Here is a 20,831-nt window from a genome sequence, read left to right on the forward strand (position 1 = left end):
ATTCTGATGTGCAGCTACTGGTTTGAGTTTCCAAATACAGCATAAAGAAATCTCCTTTGTTGAAGGGGCACACAGTCCTCTTCAGAAAACTTCACTCCCCAATTATAGATCGTTATGTTTTCAAGAAAAAAAATCACCTGTTGCATCTGTTTGGTTTTTTTTGTCAGCTGGCTTTTCTAATTACATGTTATGAATTTTGGAATTACAAGGATAGGACTTTTTAGTTTCGGTTGTTCTAACATAGAATACCTGCTTCACTGTATCAATCACTGCTAACACCAATGTGTCACATCTCTCTCACTCTAGATACAGCCCCAAACTATTAAACAACATCTCTGTGGCTTGGTACAGCAATTGGTTTGCTAAGAAAGCTGGTTGAAGTAACCCATGCAGAAATAGAACAGCTGCACAAAGCAAGCAGGACTCCCTGAGGCAGAAAGAGAAAGGTTTTGAACATGACAAGAGAAGAGCCAGGTAGGTTATTTTAACAAGACTGGGGCAGATAAGTAATGAGACCTTGCAGACAGAGAAAACAAGCTGAATACAAATACTTCAGAAGATAAACCCTGAGGTGTAGAAGTGCCCAGAGCCAAAATCTAAAGAACATTTCACTGTAGTACAGAAAGCGGAGGAGTTACTCTGTCCTTCGATTCTATGTGCACTGCATCACTACAGGGCAGTGGTACCTTAGAATTCAGCACTGGCACATGATGTTCATGCAGGCCTTTAAAAATAAGGTTCTTGTTGCTGACCTGATCTTGTCTTCTACAGTCTGGTACCACACATAGAGACAATCTTTTCTCCTTGTCCCATCATCTTCTCATTCTTGTTCTTCACCCTCCAAAACTAATTTTGTTCACCAGTGCCTCCGGTGAGCCACAGAAAAAACTAACTTCCACCTGAACACCCTATGCATTTATGTCTGCATATGATCATTTTAAATGTTCTTTTTTTTTTTTTTTTTCATTTAATCAATTTTCACAGTTTGCTGAATCTCCCTCAGTCTCACTTGGTTTCTGTCCCTGTTTAACATATTATCTATCTAGTTAGTTCAGTCTGGTTGACTGACTGATCAAATTTGACCGCTCTACTAATTAATTGGATTGTTTTTCCCAGTCATTTTAGAAAGGTGAAACCTTTAATCATTTCCACCATCTAGACCAGTTCTTCCTGCCCGACAATGTCTCATTTGTTTTTAGCGTTACTGGTTTATAACCAGCTTTCCTTTCCTCACCTCTTCCCATCTTGCTTATTCTTTTGTTCTCTTGGTTCAGTTCCGTCTCACCTGATCATCTCTCTCTTCTGTTCTGACTTCCTAAACCTCCCTGCTGCTGATCATCTCTCCTCAAAGAACACCGTAATTCTTCAGTAACATGAATCAAGTTGTATAGCCACCTTTAAGCATCCTGATCAAACCATAACCTTTCCTAGAAAATCCAGGAAACTATAGGCCAGCCAATCTCGCCTCTGTGCCTGGCAAGATCATGGAGCAGATCCACTGAAGGCATATGGAAAATAAAGATGAGCTGACTGGTGGTAACCAAAATGGCTTCACCATGGGCAAACTGTGCCTGACAAACTTGGTGATCTTTTATCATGGAGTTAAGACAACGGTGGATAAAGGAAGAGCAACTGATAAAATCTACCTGGATTTGTACAAAGCACTTGATATTGTCCCACACAATACCTCTATCACTTAATTGGAGAAAAATGAATTTGATGGGTAGACCATTCACTGGATAAGGAATTGGCTGGATAGTCACACTCAGAGTTGAGATCAATGGCTCAGAGTCCAAGTGGAGACTAGTGATGAGTGACTGGATCCTCAGGGATTGGTGCTATTTAACATCTTCATAGGCAATATGGACAGTAGGATCGAGTGCACCCTCAGCAAGTTTGCAGATGACACCAGGCTGAGTGGAGCAATTGGTACACTAGAGGGAAGGGATGCCATCCAGAGGGACCTGAAGAGACTTGAGAGGTGGGCCCATGCCAACCTCATGAAGTTCAAGAGGGCCAAGTGCAAGATCCTGCATGTGGGTCAGGGCAATCCCAAGCACAAATACAGACTGGGTGGAGAATGGCTTGAGAGCAGCTCTGAGGAGAAGAATTTGGAAGTGTCGGTTGATGAAAGTCTCAACATGAGCCAGCAATGTGCACTTGCAGTCCAGAAGGCCAACCATGTGCTGGGTTGCATCAAGAGAAACATGACCATCAGGTTGAGGGATGCGATTCTGCCCTTCTGATCTGCTCTCGTGAGACCCCACTTGGAGTACTGTGTCCTGTCCTGGAGCCCCAACACAAGAAGGACATGGAGCTGTTGGAATAGGTCCCAGGGAGGGCCATGAAAATGACCAAGAGGGCTGAAGCACATACCCTATGAGGACAGGCTGAGAGAGCTGAGACTCTTCAGTCTAAAGAAAAGGGGGACCTTATAGCAGTCTTCTATTACCTGAAGAGGGACTACAGGAAACCTGGGGAGGGATTTTTTGTAAGGGCAGGTAGTGACAGGTATAAGGGGAGATGGTTTTAAATTGGAAGAGTGTAGATTTAGATTTGATATTAATTTGATGTTGATATTTGCTGTGAGGCTGATGAGACACCGTAACATGTTGCACAGCAAGGTTATGAATGCCCCCACTCTGGAGGCATTCAAGGCCAGACTGGATGCGGCTCTGAGCAATCTGGTCCAGAGGGAGGTGTCCCTGCCTACAGCAGGGGGTTGGAACTACATCATCCCAACCCAAAGCATTCCATAATTCCATAGATTTATAAAAATTTCTGCTAGCTATTTAAAACAAAACCCTATGCAAACCTACCCTTTAATTCAAGCAAAATCAGGGTTGGCATGCCTTCTGTTACAAGCTAGCAGTCCTTTGAAAATAAAGGAGCTTATTAAAGAAAGAGAAAGGGAGAAATAGACTATAATCTACTTACACAATAGATTGGCTCGCAGAAATCTTTGAATTTGGAGTAACACTGGTTTGGAATCATTGGGTCATCCATAAATCATAAGTGTCCTAATTTCTCAGGTGAGTACTGTGAATCCTATGATTGTTTCAATAAATCCAAGCAATTAAAACATCACAAGAACTAAGTGGCAGCAATTAATAGTAATAAAAAAAAGTTCAATTTGGGGAAAGCAGATTACAGAGTTCATTTTCCTCCACTGAATCAATGGCTCCTCTGTTGAAATAAGCCTTAATTAAGGGAGAAGGTCAAGATAAAAATCATATACATCATTAAAAAGATAATGTATTGGCCAATTCTTCAAGGTGTTAAAAAGTACTTAGTACCCACAACTGCCAACATTTGCAGGACGCACTGATGGATTTACAGCATCTCTCAAGCAGCTCCCAGTATCTCATAAGAACAGGCCCTTCTCTTTGGATAATTAAAGATCTGAATTTCACAGGTTGAAATTTCTCGATATTGTTTCCTAACTCAAATCACATAACACTGTGAACTAGTGGAACCTGCCCACTCTGGTTAAGACAGTAACTGTGTGAGAAACATCCACATTCAGTCTTTCTGTGTCAGATTCCAACCTTCTGACCTTCTATATGAGCACGTCAATTTTAAACACCTGTTTTATGAGCATTATGACACCATTTAAAACATTTCTTTATACCTTCTTGGAAAAAGAAATACACAATCAGATTACTGAGTAAAACAACAGAACCCTAAATAGTCTCATTCGCCAACATGGTGGCATGACAGACCTAGGAAAATCAAATCCTTTAGATATTCAGGTTCATCTTCCTCTCTTTGGCAGGTAAACTGATGTTTTAAACACATTAAATTACTTAACATAATCATAACTGTCTAAATGTGGTTCTACAATAAGTAGGTACTCGCAGTCAGCAACAGAAATGCATAATCACTGATTCATTACTGTCAGAATCTACTCTACTAATATAATTAATATTGCTCCTAGAAAAGGCAGAGTAAGACTTAAATCACTTTAATTTTTATTCCTAGATACTATAACTGAATTTCAAAAAGATGAAAATAAAAAATGAAATGAAAGATGAGGCCCAAAACAAGTGCTTCAGACTATTTTACTTAAATGGGCACAAACCCACAAGTGAAATAATTATCACTTTGGAATTAACTTGAAATGATTTAACTTCACTACAGCCGCTACACTCATCTGTAAATCACTATTTTTCCTCCAACATGAGATCCCTAAAGGATTAAAATGCTACCAGGGTAGAGGTGTTTTTTGTACACAGCCTGAAGTCAGAATAATCTCCTTTATGGGGGGAAGAGGTGAATGGGGAAGAAGGTCGTTGCCAATGCAATTGGAGACAAATACTTTCATCTTAGTATATCTTTTCCAAATGTCTACTTAGTGATATTAGATCCAAAGGAAAACAAGCTCGGTCAAACTGCATGAATAGCATAGGCCACTCCGAGAAAAATGCAGCCAATCTGCTTTATTTTTACTTATTTCTTTAAAAAATGAGGGATGCTCAGGACTTAAGTCAAACACATGGAATAATTCCTATTGACTTCATTTTCCTCTGGATCTATTCTCTGTCTTGTTGAGTTCCTTAACTGCAGCATTAACATCAAAGGCACTTCTCCAGTTTCACAAAAATGAGCTGGGTAGGTCACAGTAGTATTGCAGAATCACAGAATCATAGAATCCTAGAAGGGACATTAAATCCCATCCAGTTCCAACTCCCTGCTGTGGACAGGGCTGCCACAGACCACCTCTCAGGCTGCCCAGGGCTCCATCCAACCCAGCCTTGAACATCTCCAGAGATGAGGTACCCACAGCTTCTCCAGGCAGCCTGCGCCAGTGCCTCACCACTCCAAGTAAAAAATTTCCTCATTAGGCTCTCATGGGTCCACTTCTCAAGCTTGTCCAGGTCACTTTGGATGGCATCCCTTCCTTCTACCACATCAACTGCATCACCGAGCTTAGTATCATCAGCAAACTTGCACTATCCGTGTAATTAATAAAGATGGTACGTGTTGGTCATTATGATAAATGTTGGTCTTGAGCCTCAAATAGAGGCTACTACTTCTGAAATGAAGCACTAAGTTTTTTAATGTCTATTTTTCAGTTTTTATAACAGTGGACCCATACTGACTGTGCTCATTCTCTTGTTTACTATTCTCAGCAGTGGTGGAACTCCAAACCAAAGAAAATTACATGTTGGGTTCCCCCTGAAAGTACAGGTCCCGTAATTACAACTAAGGACATAATAATTCATAATTTAGTTGCCTCATAAATTTTCTGCAAACATCTTAGAATTTTTACTAAGTTTTACTTATTTTAAAACTATACAAAAATATGAATTATTAATATCTAAGTTAGCTGTGCACCATGACAAGGGGATATGGTTTAGCAATGGGACATGGTAGGTCAGCTTAATGGGTGGACTTGATGATTTTGAACATATTCTTCATACTTGATGATTCTATAAAACTGTTTCTTTAGTCTAGAAGAGGTTAACTTTTCTAGGTAGTATTCCAGTAGAAAGCATCAAGAACTCATTTTTGAAAGATTCTCACTGGTATCTCCCTGAATTCAGTTAACCACAACATCCTGACAGTTAATTTATAAGACAAAATGCAGAAAGTATATATGGAAAAATGATAAATATTCAGTTACTGTATGAATTCACAAATACATAATTAATTTTACTAATGATTTAGATACACAAGTAATCTTGTTTGAAAAAAAAAAAAGTATTGATTTACTAAGTCAATTCATAAGTCTGTTGCTATTTATCAAAAAGAATCATGGAAAAATCATAGTTCTTCATACATGTTTCAAGCCTGTAATCTTCACTCTTCTCTCACTATCTCTTTTCCAAGTAAAATCACCTTTAGGTATACAAAACCTCTCTCTTTTGACAATTTCTTTGCTCTGGATCAATGCTTTTGCTTTTAGTATAACCTTAACTTCAACTTTCAGAAATTTGCATGAGTGTTACAGCTAAAGGATCATTACAGAACTACTTACCAGCTTCAAAGGTAATGAGCGTATTTTTATGTACTTATAGTATCTCCTGAAAAAGCTATTGCTGAATGGACAGAAGCATTAACTTAAGAAATCAACAACACACATTCTCTCCTCACTTCGAAATAAATATGTTTTTTATGTTGCCTACTAAGCTTGAAAACCTTATAGCTAAGTGCTTTCTCTTGGACACGGTGAGTGTCTGAAATAACCACTTTAACAGCCTCAGAGCATCATTAAACCTTTAACATGTTTTAGAAGCATTTGAACTTCATGCTCCTTACTTAAGAAGTTACTTAGAATTGGTAAATCAAACACTGCTAAGTAAAACAATGTCTTGTAATTTACTTGTGCTTACTATTAAGTACTTTAATTAAGACTTTTGGAAATAAGTTAGCAAACTAATTAATTTACAACAGCAATAAAAATAGAAAGAAACCCATTAAATATCATTAATAAGTCGATGCATTACTTAGGAAATTAGCTCTATTTTTATTACTAGAAATTACCATCAACTATCAAATGCCACTGTACCAATTATTTTACTTGTAGAAGGAACAAATTTGTAACTTACATTAAGCAGGTATATTTCTTCCCTGATTTCCGCCCCCCCCCCCCCCCCCATGGATTACTGCACTTATTTAAATAGCAAGTTGTAAGAAAGAAAATTAAACAATCAATAGTTTAGGTTTTAGACACTGACAAGCACAATCTGCTTAAGACAATAATAGAAAGTCAATTGGCTGTAGGACCAAAGGCAATGCTACCTATTAATTGGCCTGATCTCAAACCTGTATAATTTCAAACAGCATTTTTATTGATAATAGGAGTTTCCTAATCAGAATCTAATCCCATGCCAAAGGAAAACTCTCTGTTAAATAAAAAAAGGGAAAGTATTAAAACCATGAATCCATGTAAGATGCTAAAATATCCAAGAGCTTGATGGAGTGCATGAAAATAACAGTGGGGATGATGTACAGCAATGGCAAGAGATGCACCAAGCACAGCTACTGTTCATCCTGAGTATTAACACCAACAATGAAATAAAATCTATCAATTTGCATGGGTTTTCATTTTTCCTATCAGCCTAACCTGATCAAGACTGATTGTATATAGAAATTGGATAATGTGGAGATATTCAAGTAACAAATCACTTTGATTTTCTCATCTGTTGAATGAAAAATAAAGGGAAGCATAGAGAATTAGGTAGAAATCTATTTCTTATCAATATTTTTTAGCTGGATGGGATTTCAATCTTTAATTTTTGAGTTTAGGAATATAGAAACCTTCAGGATCAGCACCAGAATTTTAATTTATTAATTTTCATTCCAAATATACTTCTATTTTTTTCACTTCTGATGCAAAAATCCTATTTTTCCCTTGATAAAAGAATTCACAAAGTGGAATTGTCCATGTTCTAAAGCAAACTCCAACCCCAAACCTCCACCTTATTCATGCCCCTATTAGCATCTAATTTAGATTCAAATCCATATTCAACCATGAAAATAGCAGCCTAATTTCCTAAGAAAAAGCCCCTTAATTTGTTTTTAGACTGTATACAGGTCTTTAAAAGGCTTAGTAAAGTCAGGCTGAAGGGTTATTATTGTTTCTCAGATGTTTATTTCCCAAATTCATGTATGTTTTAGACTCTTCAGTGGCATCAAGGTATCCTATTAGCTAAACTCCCTAGAGCCTCAAAAACAGCTAAAGAAAAATTAGATGTAGATGAAACTTTTCATGTAGCTTTCCCTATTTCCCAAGCCTCAGGTGCTACCTTGCTTTCCCATTACTACTTCCTTTCTAATAAGTGTGCACAGTACCACATATTTACTTGCATGCATAACTCTTAATAGTTTCAGCTAACGGAAAAAACAATGAGGGTTTATTTCCTAGTGGTATAATTTATATACCTTGTACTGTAAACAGAGTAGAAGAATAGCCAACTGCTAAAAATCTGTAGATAAGAAAAGACATTCGGTACTTCTGTGCTCACAATAGACATTAACAGCCTCAGCAACTGAATTCTGTCATCTTCAGAACTGCTGCTTCTCCTGTAGAGAAAGATGTGGAGGGTACTGCTTGACAAAAAACGGAATGTGAGCTGTCAAAATGCTCTTGCAGCCCAGAAAGTCAATTATAGCCTGGGCTGCATCAGAAGAAGTGTATCTAAATGATCTAAAGCAGCAATTCTCTCCCTCTGCTTTTGTGAGAATCCACCTGGAGCATCAAGTTCAGCTCTGAGGGTTGGAGCATCTCTCCTATGGGAACAGGCTGAGAGAGTTGGATGTATTTACTCTAGAGGTAGTTCCAAGGAGACCTTACCTATGCCTTCCAGTACTTGAAGTGAATCTACAGGAAAGATAGAGTGTAATAACAGGATAAGGGGTAATGATTTCAAAACAAAGTAGGTTTAAATATTAGAAAGAAATTGTTCACTGTGAGCTGATGAGGCACTGTAGCAGGTTCCTCAGAGAAGCTGGAAATGCTCCATCTCTGGAAGTGTTCTAGTACAGATTAGAAAGGACTTTCAGCAACCTGATACAGTGGAAAGTGTCTCAGCCCTTGTCAGGGATTTGGAACTGGATGATATTTTATGATATTTCCAACCCAAACCTTAGTCTTTGTTTCAGCTGGGGCAGAGCTGTTTTTCTTCATAGTGCCTGGTATAATGCAATGTTTTGGTTTTAGTAGAAAAATAACGTTGATAGCACACTGATGTTTCAAGTTGCTGCTGAGCAGTACTGTACAGAGTCAAGGCCATTCCAGTTTCTCAGCTCCTACTAGTGAGGGGCTGGGGGTGGGTGGCAGGACAAGAACTCAGAGGGGATGGAATTGGGACAGCTGACTTAAGATTGGCCAAAGGGATATTCCATACCATATGACATCATGCAGAAGCAAAGTTTTGTAGAGAGTGGGAGTTCTTCCTCTCTTCCACTGTCTGAGGACTAGCTGGGCCTCAGTGGGTGGTGGGCAATTGCTTGAACATCATTTGTTACAGACATTCATATATATGTATACACACACACACACACACACACACACACACACACACATTTGTCATAACAATTATTGTTTTCCTTTTCTCTGTCTTAGTAAATAGGACCCACAAGTCCTACTTCCCCACTGGGAAGGGGAGGGGGAGCAAGCAAATGACTGTGTGGTGTTTAGCCACCTGCTGGTTTAAACCAAAACACCAGCCCATGGCAGGGATTTGCAACTAGATGATCTTCCCAAACCAAACTATTTTGTGACTCTATGATTGCGCGTCCTGTCTTGGTGTAAGCTTCTAACAAAAGTCTCACTAAAACATTAACCTTTCACTCAGCAAACAGTGCCTGTCTTTCACCTAACCATCATTGATGGCTCTCCTTCAGGCATTCCCAAGCAAAAAAATCTATGAACTTTCACAGCAACTGAACATCTCCCATAGCTCATTGCAACGTATTCCCAAACACTATGGATTTCAATGATTTCTGTTCTATTTACTTTGTTTTGCAGAGTTGCCACACTTCATTTTCATCCTCACAGAGATATCAAGATTTGTTTCGTATGTAAGCAGAAAGCAGGTGCATTCTATCTCAATATGCCTTGCACTTCCACCACAAAGTCAAGCCATTCACTGTTAGAGCCTAGAGATCATCTTTACTTATGGACAGTGCAATAAACCTCTCAATACAACTTGCCATTGTGAAGAGCAATGTAAATAACCAAAACCACATATACTTTCCAACAAGTCCCCCTGTTCTAGAAGGCTGAAAAGGAGGACGTGTAGCTCTGCAGTATTCCAAGTAAATAAAAATGACAAAAAGTAATGTGTTAAGTGCTAGAAGTAATAACATTCTTCACCGACACGCACCTAAAGATTTCAGTATGATTCACAAGCTCATAAAGATGGCAGAACTAAAACGCAGGTGCCTCTGACACAAAGCACTAAATTTACATACTTAAATTGATAACTAAGCTTGTATTTAAAAAGGTAACTCCCATTAAGATTGTCCATTACTAAAATTTCATGCCCTGTATTGAGCTCTTTTAGGGGTAACTCCGCAAGAACTCCTTTGGAACATTTCCAACAAAACATGCATTTTATAAAACCAAGTTCATGATAGTTGTTAAAAAAAAAAAAAAAAAAAAAGACTCAAATCATTACCAGGAACATCCATAAGATGGCTTGCAAGATATCTTTCTAGGCACCACTCATCTGTTCTACCTTCTGCTGCAGAAAGTGGAGTTGTCAGGATGTGCATCTGGCAAGCCAGAAAAAGTACTCATCTGTGTTTTCCAAAACGGAATTTCTCTAGAATTTCTTTCCAAAACAGGAAAAAAATATCTTGGTTCTTTCCAGAGGTTAAAAACTTCTAATACAACATTAGCAAAACTATTCCCTGGCAGGTATCCTACTTTTTGTTTAAATGACTGATCTGTCATTAATTCCGTAAAGGTTCTTTAACAGCCAGAAATTATGCTCCTCTCCAAAAAGACACCAAAACACTGTAAGATAGAAACAATAAAATAAGGTACATTACCTGCAGTGCAGTTCTTCATTGCAAAGGAATCCACAGCTGCTATGCTCTTGTTCCCATTAGCAATGTACTCCAATGAGATCCGAAATGGTTTCTCTATATGTCCAACTCTTCTTTGAAGCAGCACCCATCTGCTCTCATCATGCAGCAAGAGGAAATAACAAAGGAGAAGAGCGATAAGAAAGGCTACTTTACAAAGGCCAAAGCCTCCGGAGAAGCAGCTCCACACGTAGCCACTCATACTATAGCCCCACCATCATTCTCTCACAGTACGTCTCAATCAGGGACTCCCCTCCCAGGAATTTTGCAAAACCAAGCTTCTAAGCACCAAGATTTCCAAAAAGCTAAATGTGAAAACCCCAGCTAAATGGCGGCTCTTCTGTCACGCTTTGCTCCTGAACTTCTTGCAAATGTCACCTGCTGTTTCAAAGAAGTTTAATTTTCTTTGGAAAGCAAGCTGTGAAATCTGTAGCACACATGCATACCCCTAAGTATCACTTCCCCTGCTCCTTGCTGGCAAAGGCTGTTACAGTCAGACTCAGGTTATGAGTCAGCCTGAAAGACTTGCACTGCACTGCTGGTTCATGTAACAGGAAGCACGGCAACTAAAACATACCGTTTCTCCTAGCTTAATTTACTCTCTGAGATGTGAGAGGACAGAATTTGCTTGCTTTCTTTAATGTCCATTTTCTACTGCCTAATCAGCTGGTTCTGCAGCTCCATCTGAGACATCTTGCCAGCTAGCACAAGAACTGCACCTAGATGCTCAGTTACCAGTTCATACACATCACCTCTGATTTAACATCTGACTACTCTTGGACCCAGTAAGACATGTCTAAATATAGGTAGTTAAAAACATAAATATCTGTCTTTTCCTGAATGTGCTGTAATGCTTATCTGCCTGTCAGTCTCACTTCAGTGTCTGGTAATGCTATAGAGAAGATTATTCTAGGAGTTACCGAAAAATGAAAGACATTGCAGTCAAAAGTCACAGCCAGTATGGGTTCACGAAGGGGAAGTCCTGTTTAACCAACTTAAACTACTTCTACAACAGGATTACCCACCTAGCTGAACAAGGGAAGTCAGAAGATGTAATTGTTTGTGATTTTAGAAAAGCTTTCATGCAGTAGGTGAACAACTGGCTGAGGGGACGTGCTCACAGAGTTGCATTAAACGGGGTTACGTCACATTGGTGACCAGACACTAGCAAGGTTACCCCACAGCTCCTTTTAGGGCCAGTTCTCCTCAGTGTTCTTATAAATGGTCTAGCCATTGACCTCAAATGTGTACTAAGTAAATTTACAAATGATGCATGAACTGGGAGGAGCTGCTGACTGCCTCAAGGGTAGGGAGGCCTTGCAGAGAGATCTAGACACATCAGAGAGCTGTGCCGTCACCAAATGCACAAGCTTAAAAAGAGCAGTGCCAGATTCTGTACCTGGGATGGGGTAGCCCTGGATATATGTACAGGCTGGGGGATGAGAGCAGCTGGAGAGCTGCCTTGCAGAAATGGATGTGGAGGTGAGGGAAAGGCTCTGCCCCAGAGGCAGTGGGCATGGCACAGGCTGCGCAGTGAGCACAGCTCCAGTGGCAGAACTCAGGGGGCATTGGGGCAGCACTCTCAGCCACAGGGTTTGGGTGGTGCTGTGTGGAGCCAGAACTTGGGCTCAATGCTTGTGTCCCTTCCAACTTGACATATTTGACCATTTTCAGGAATAAAATAACAATGGTAATACTCTCTGGCCCATTTAACTTTTTCTTTTTCTTTTTTTTTTGAACTGTGCACAGGCTGCCAGTAAAAACACTTAATGGCACCATTTGTGAAGGGATGCCTTCCAACAGGAAGCTTCAGCAGCTACAGAATGACCATCATCCATTTCATGCCAGCTTGTCTGCTGCCTGGTCACTCACCATAAACACAGAGATGAGAAATTCTCTGCGGATCCATTCAAGTCATTACTAATCTACTTCTTCATTTTTCTTTTCTGTTCTATGAAAAAAACAGCACCTAGCAAAAAACCCCATCTCTTAGCATTCTGTAACTGGAGATAAACAAGACAACAGATAAGCCCATACAAAACATCTTTCATTGCTTCAGCTGCAAATTTTAAGATGAGAACAAAAACTTGCTGTGTTTCCCTAAGTTGAAATACTTAAAATTGAGCATTTTTGAGGAATACTGGTTTTTGTTAATGTAATTGGGTCAGGGCAACAAATTTTTCGTTACCCTTTCACACTATCCTCTTGAAACATAAATGTTTCCTTATCAAGTGACTCCTATAATTCTACTACATATTGGGTTGTGTGTGTTCATGTGTGTCTCTCTCCCTGTCCTTCCTTCACTGAACCATTTGCACCAACAAATATTTGTGCCTGCTACAAGCAAGGATCAATATAAAATCTCTAACCCTACACCACTAATACCTAGGAGACTTTTCTGCGTCCCAGCAGTAGTAGACACATTCTTTTTCCCAGTAGAAACACAGCAGTGTCACAACACCCTGTTCAATATGACAAAATTCCCATCAGGCAAGGAAGCTGCCAACAGGTATGTTAAAGACCTAAATAAAAGTCCTAAGCAAGGGTTGCAAAAAAGCCCTGACAATACTAACTGTTCAACTCTTATCTGAGGAAATTTGATTTTTTTTTTCCTGTGGTTTACTATGTTTCTTTCTCCACTCCCTTCCAATTCCAACAATAAGACTAAGTTTTATGAATCTTCTATCCTCCACATTCTTCCGACTTCTATGCTTGAAGTTCCAGCTTCAGAAGGTGATGCTTAGCATCCTCTCCTTTCCAATCCCCCTCATCCAAATGGCTAACTCCATTTTTACTGAAATTAAATAAAATGAAGCATTGAAAGTGGTTTAAATGCCTAACTTCTTTATGCATGCGTTATTTCTTTTGATGTCATCCCAAGTTAAGTATATTACAAGGATTAAGGATATGAATTTCCCTACAAATAGGATAGAAAACAGCCATAGATCTAATTTTTGTTATGAACTACAGAAGCATCTATATGTCACAAAAATTGTTCTCCTCAGTTTCAGAAGACTGATGGATTTTAATTCCAAGTACGCAGTGGCTCTCAACAATGATTTCCATTTCTGTGCTACTGCTAACCCTCTGGATAAATGTGCCAGGAGTTTTAGGAATTGCTTTTCTGAGTTACTGGCACAATAACTTTAGTTTGAAATTCTCAGGCTTCTCATAGTTTACCACGGAAACTTTATTAACTCACAGAGTTGTTGCCAAGCAGGTATTTTATTTCACTGCAACGCAAGGCTGGAAGAGGCAGATTCACTCAAGTCCAGATTCATAAAAAAATATATTCAAACCAATTTCTACAATAGACTGCCTGAGATTCAAAGATTCACGTGAAATGAATTCCCAAGTACTAGGCCGTTTCTTTGTGGACACAAAAATAAATGATCTGAACGTGACACTAACTGGTAGATTTATTAGGGACACTAAAATAGCTACTGGATCAGTACAGAGACCCATGGTCAAATGAAGATAAGAATCAATTCTGCTGTCATCCCATGGCAGAATAGAGACTCTGATCTCCACATCTTTCCATACAACACCCTGAACGTAACAGAAACACAGTCACCTGAAGATCATTTAATATGAGTTTTCTGGCAGCAGTAAGACCTATGTAGGTCACTCTGAAAGCAACATCTTCTATTTATTTCCATCGAAAGCATAACAGATAGAAAGAGCACAATAACACTATTTGATAAAGAAGATTCTCAACAACAAACCTGTTTTTCAACATAAGCATTAGCTATGCTTTTTTTGCCAAATGGACTTTCCATCACAAGAAAAACATGAGCTTACTAAAGTGAGTCCTGCAAACAGCCACAGAGATTATTAACATGCTGACACATCTGATGTGTGAGGAGAGGCTGAGAAAACTGGGATTAGCTAGGTTGGAGAAGGGAAAGCTCACAGACGATTTTGTCAATGTTTTTATGTTGTGGAAGGGTATCAAGTCAAGAGAGGCAGACAGTGATATCTAATGAAAGGACAACACGTGATGTGCACAGATTGGAATATAAGAGATCGCATTTAAAGACAAGAAAAATATTGCTTAATCTAAGGGCAATTTAACAATTGAAGACGATATTCAGAAATGTTACAGAGTCTCCATCCTTGGACATATTCAAAACCTGACTGGAAATGGCTCTGGGTAACCTCTTCTTGCTGACCCTGCATTGAGCAGCAAAGTTGGACAAGTCAATTCCAGAGGTACCTTCCAACTTTAATCATCCTCCTTTGAGTGAAACCTCACTCCCAAAAGAAAGTTATAGCAGGTAACAGATTGCTCCTGTTAGCCTCTGCATAACCTCCAAGCAGTGTACAGAATGATGGATTGGGCTGGTAAGCTGACAACTGCAAGGACAAATGCATCGGTTACAATGCATATAGCTATAATCTCCATACAGCCTTCAACAGCAAAGCCTATTTTTACCACAGCATCAGCCATAACAGCCATGATGATCTGTCTACCACAAGCAATAGATAAGACCATAGTTTAATGTCTTAATGTAATGTTTTAGGCTGTAAAGCAACACACTATAATGCATTGATTAGACACTTCTCAGTCTTGTTTCAGCAGGCCAGAGCCACCCAGCAAAACTCTCACCGAAGTTATGGTAAGAAAGAAGTTGGCTCAGATATCTAAAATCTGGAATAAGCATAGGTGACAGAATAGCTCAGAATTGTGAAACCGTGTATTTTTAGATTTCAGACAAGCTCAGATCTATATATTAACTAGAGAGAATTTGTTGCTTAAAGAAAGTCTGGACTACACTCAGTGTTTCTCTTATAAGGCTGTATCATTGTTTCCCAAGCCACAAAATGCTGCTGACAGAAACTAACCACAGGACAAGATCTAAACTTCCAAGTATCCACCTGTAGACTCATTTACACTCTGGAAAGTGAAGGTATGCTAGAAACACAGAACTTCCACAGCCCTGAGAGAGTGAAGTGATCAAACAGACCATAGTGGTCCTGAACAACGGGAACTGTTTCTCACTGACCTCACCTTTTCCTTAGCGTTACCTCTGACCTTCTGTTCATAATTCTGTTTGCCAGTTATGCTCCCCTGCCTCTATTTCACAAGTAGCTACCCAGTTTTAGAAGCATAAGTCAGTTTTCATGGAAACTTCGCTTCTGAGAGGTATGTATCATCTACACATTGTTTTGGTTGTCATGTAGCATAAAGTTTAAGGAGGAACATTACTGATTAATTTGAATCAATGTTCTAATGCATTAGATGCCATGATGCACACTGCTCTGGGTAATACAAACAGTGACTAATTGCAAGTGCATTCCAGGATGTTCTCTTAGAAGTAGTGAGTTCATAAAAAGATGGGCTTGCATTCTTAGTTTGTCTTCATGGATAAATGACTTTGACAGCTTTTGAATCCAATCAACATACTCATACACGTTGCCTGCTCTTTCATTGTGCTAAAAAGATGTTTCAAAGTGCTAAATTTCAGCAAGCTTTAGCATTTGGCTCTTCACATCCCATATATAGCAAGCATCTTAGTGATTATTACCAAGATTTCCATCTGTATATGGAAGATAGAATTAATTTCCATGCTGACAGCCAGCCTGGCACCTGCCTTACCATCTATGCCTTCAGGTACATGCACTGTGGGTTTGTGCTGGTCCCTAGCATAGGTTGATTCATCTATTCACATAATCCCAGCCTCACTCAGATAAAGCCAGTGTTTTCTTCCACTCAGGGGCCAATTTGAAAGCAAAAGTCTTAATTGTGTGAGAAGATGCAAGCAACTAGCCAAAAAAGGAAACAAAAAACAACTCTACAAAGATCCAATTCTAAATCTCATTACCTTACATACATTAAATGTGGGCTAAATGTACTAAAAATGTAGTTTGGGAAATAAAGAGCTGTATGGCCACTCCCTGGTCACACTGTGGCTTATGCACTTACAGGAACAGCTACCATGAGGCTGAGACAGGAAGATCACTTCTAGCCTACTAAAACTTAAGAAAAAAGCTCCCTAAATTTAAGTTCTATTGTACTCTCCCATATCCACTCCATTGACCTCCTCCTTCCTCCCCCACCACTTCCAAAAAAAGAATTTAACAGATTTCTTGTACCTAAGTTGAGTTACAGTGTGATTTTATTTCTCCAAATCAATGCTCTCTGTTGTCAGAAACACTCATCATGGCATGCCTGAGAAGAAAATGCAATCTACCTAGGCAAAGGACTTATTCTACCCTTGGTAAAGCGTTCAACAAATTTTGGGAAATTACAGAATTAAATACCAATAACAGGGTCTGCATCAGAGTATTTCACATCAAAATCCACAAGTGGCATGACAAAGGAAGTGAAATATTGAAAGCTGCCTTTTAAGAAACCTCGCTAAGGACAGGATTAAATGCAAATAAATAAATAAATACATACATATATTCCTAGGAATCCAAAAGAGAATTTTCCCCCTTCACCAAATGAATTGGTAAAAGAACATAACTTCCTCCATCCAAATGCCATTGCGTAAGTATAACTGAGTTTACAGCAGGCTCTGATCTTGCCTCCACTCTGCTCCAGACTTACTTGCCCCATAGGAATTAATGAGTACTGCACAAACAAGGAAGCAGATTTTTTAGGCTACAGGAAACAGTAAAATTTTTTTGTGAAGATGCCATTATAATTCCAAGAGACACCAGGAGAAAAAAAAAACAAAAAACCATGAACCATAGTTTGTTGTTGTTGTTTTTTTTTTTAGTTCAAACAATACACTGCTTTGTAATTGCTTTTAATTATCAATTCTAAATCAATTTCAGTTTACTGATCTTAAAATTACTTAAAAGACATCAGAGCATGAATCTGATGGATGATGATATACTTAATCTTGAAAAGGATCTACTTCCTAATATGACAACAAATAAAACCAGTGTATATTAACACAAGACATTATCTTTAGCATTAAAGGAGAAAGCAATGCAATGTGCAATGCAGAAAGTCTACAGTGCAAAGTCGTCTTATCACCAGGCATTCTGCTTAAGAAGAATGGAATATATTTTCCTCTATTGATTTAATGACAACTGTCCACCTGCCCCTTGTTATGGCATCTTGCATAGGAAATAAGTAATTGTTAGGGACAGGTTAAACACAGTTAAGACCTTTATTAATGTCTCTGGATCAGACCGTTAATATCCCCATGACTATTATATTCTACTAGTTTCCAGAATGCTTCTCAGTTGTCTCCTCAAAATGCATTTAGAAGTTGTATTCACAAAAGTTTTGCCATAAAAAAGATGGAATTAATTGTAATGATTTTCTTTCCTTTCAATGTCTAAGGAAAAAAAAAAATGTGGGTTTTGATGCATACAACTAGTGACCTTCATACAAGAAAATACTATGTAATTCTTCTTCTGGCTGATGGGTCAGACACACACGTAATTACCTTACCTAGAACTAGAGAACAAGATGATTTTGGCTTCAGACTGCCTCCCTTGTACTGAGGAGGAAGCGAACTCCAACCTTTTGGGATTGCACTGCTGGGTCCTTTTGTACAGCTAGTCTTTTTACAATTCTTTATAAAAAAAACCTTTAGAGATATCATGGCAGAAGTTTCAGTGAGACATGAGTAACCCACACAAGATATCTTTAAGTCATTCTTAAATAACACGGAAAGTTTGCAATTAAGCCATTCGTTTCATTATTATTTGGACCTTGTCCTGTACTTAGAGAGCATGCTACAAGACCACAATACAATGATTGTAGACAGGATTTTTTCTAAACAGATTTTTATTTTTGACAGAAAAGCTATGAAAAATTACATTATCCTGTAAACTTTCATAGAACTAAAACATTCGTGTTTTCTTAACCTCTTTTCTGCATGTCTTGTGCAAAAGTCAGTGTTTCAGGTTTCTTTTTTTTTTTTTTTTAACCTACCTGGTTAAAGTAAATTTCCTTCTCTTTAAAAACTTACATTTGAATGCTGCAATAAACTGAATCAGGTAAGTATCTATCCAGAACTGCAGCCAGCCTCATAATTCAATCTAATTTGCGTGTTTACAAATGAGAATCTTTTGATGGATTTTAATACAGAACGAGGCCCTGAAAGAAACAGCACAGAAACTCAGAGGGATGCGAAGAAGGGCAATGAGATTAGGCTGCTCAGTAGAGGACTAATTTCTTTCCAGCAGAGAGTCAAGTGGTGTTGTGACATGTAAACACACTTGTGTTTTGGGTTGTTGTTGTTGTTTTTTGTTTGTATTAAGACAAAACCAATGGATTTTATACTTAAAGTTCCCCACATCCATTAAGCAGTTTTCAGTTATTCTGGGAGGTCTACACAGACCACTACTGTAAGAGACTATTGCAATAGCAAATACACATACAGTACAAATAAATATTTTTCACTGAGAAATATGTTTATCTGGCACTCCTTTTTTCCTTCTGCTCTCTGGTTACACAGCGTAAGATTGAAAATGATTTTTTTTCAAAACTGTTGAGAAAAAAACAATAGCTCAGCATGTTTTTCTGACGCACAATGCTCTTCAGTGTCATCTCTCTCATAGTTCTCTCCCTGTCTGCCCATGAGCTTGATTACGTTTCTTTTAATGAAGCTAGCACTGCCAAAAAATGAGATTTCACTCTATGAAACCAAATTGCAATAACTGCTTGCAGTATACAAGCCAAGGTAACCCTAGCCCTAGCAAGACTTAGCTTTCATATAACCTATAACACCTTTAAATTCTTATCCAGATCCCACAGCTCCTTTGCAAAGAAATCAAACACCTCGTTTTTCAGGTGGATGAAAAGAAGGCATAGAAAGGTTATATGACTCATTCAGTCACTCAATAAATAGATGGCAGAAGGAGGATCAGAAATAAAAATTTATGATACTTATTCCTATGTCCCAATCCACTGCATCATGCTGCTTCTAGTGAGAGTAATTAAATTTCATGCTTCAGAGAGTAATTTAATTGTCTTTGAGGATCATAGGGAAATTCCATTCTTTCAACTCAATGTACATCATTGCAATTTTATTATAATTTTTTTTTTTTTTAGGTGTACCAAAGAGCAGTTCCCTTTTTTTAAATTTGAACAGTAAAAGTGAAACATTATTGATGTTAATTACAGTCAAATGTGGCCACTGCTTCATGAAGGCAGGAGGTCTCTTCAAAGAGAAGAGTACATTGGTAAAGTATTCTGAAATAACTGAGTTCTCAATAGCTGCATGTGGGAGACCAATTAAATAGGAATCTTTACCTCTGCGCTCAGCAATGACTTTTCATAACACAACTTAAGGAAAGTACAGATATTGTGTCTGTCCACCAGAATTAGCACTTGGAAAACGTCGGGTTCAGAGGCTGAACCAGTGGATGAAAGGAAAGTTTCTACTTGAGAGAACTGCTGTGCTCAACTCTGTATCATTTAGGGATATGCTGCAGTTATCTAGCAGCTTTAATAACCTGGACTTAAAACTTAAGTATCAATACACCCAAAGAAAGACTAAGAAAGAACTCTCTGGATCATAAAATTCAGAAAAGTTTATTGAGTAGCTACTCCAGGCATTCCCACCCACAGCAAGACAGTCCCCAGCCTCCTGTAAGAGGCTCCTAAAAAAAAAAATATATATATAGTTTTATATATATATCTCAGAGACTCCCACAAAGAAAGACTGGAAGATAATCCTCAACAAATGTCACCTTTCTCCTAACTACAGCATTTAGTTGAAACAGAAGGGTGGACATATGATTCAGAGAAGAGTATTTCACCCATTCTTGTTATTTGCCTGGAAGGTAGGGTGTGTAATATATGGTGCATGGTATGAGATTAATATTGGTTAAATGTCGAATAAATCTATGCAATAAAGACAGCTTATAGATAGGCAACACGAAGGGTAGCATGAGAGGAAATTGCAGGAATGAAGAAGGAAGATGGACTACTGGATAAACAACCTCCTTTTCCAATTTAATTTACTCCCTTCAAACAGAGTTTTTAAAGAAATGACTCATTAGGAAGGAACTGAATTGGAGAAGATGAGAGGTGGAATGCAGAAAGGTTAAGTCTATTGTTGCACGTATAGAAGGTATTATAACAGTTACATTACTGGGCAGGAGAGGGGTTCTCTGAATTGTATGATTGAAATTTGAATGGGGAAAAACCTTAATGAGAAAAAAAAAAAAAGAGAGCAAGTAAAACAATTACTTTATCACTGTATTCAAAGAAATGGAATCTGCTTACCAGAGCAAATGGCACATCAGAGGCTGAATAGACTGTACTACTTAACAGCGGAAAATTCAATTTTGAAGTGAGAGAAACACACAGCTTTCATTCA

The 20,831-nt window shown here is 38.5% G+C and overlaps 1 protein-coding gene across 13 annotated transcripts in view; it reads right to left on the reverse strand.

The window, feature by feature from the left end:
- ALK (ALK receptor tyrosine kinase) overlaps positions 1–20,831 on the reverse strand; it is a 332,192-nt gene that overhangs the window by 92,600 nt on the left and 218,761 nt on the right. For all 13 annotated transcript variants that reach the window (XM_090134723.1, XM_090134727.1, XM_090134725.1 and 10 more), the window contains one exon: positions 10,504–10,631. In XM_090134723.1, coding sequence (XP_089990849.1) covers positions 10,504–10,631 — 128 coding nt within the window. The remainder of the gene's footprint in view (positions 1–10,503; positions 10,632–20,831) is intronic.

Source organism: Phasianus colchicus, chromosome 2, assembly GCF_987193195.1.
Source record: "Phasianus colchicus chromosome 2, bPhaCol1.hap1.1, whole genome shotgun sequence".
Taxonomy (NCBI): Eukaryota; Metazoa; Chordata; class Aves; order Galliformes; family Phasianidae; genus Phasianus; species Phasianus colchicus.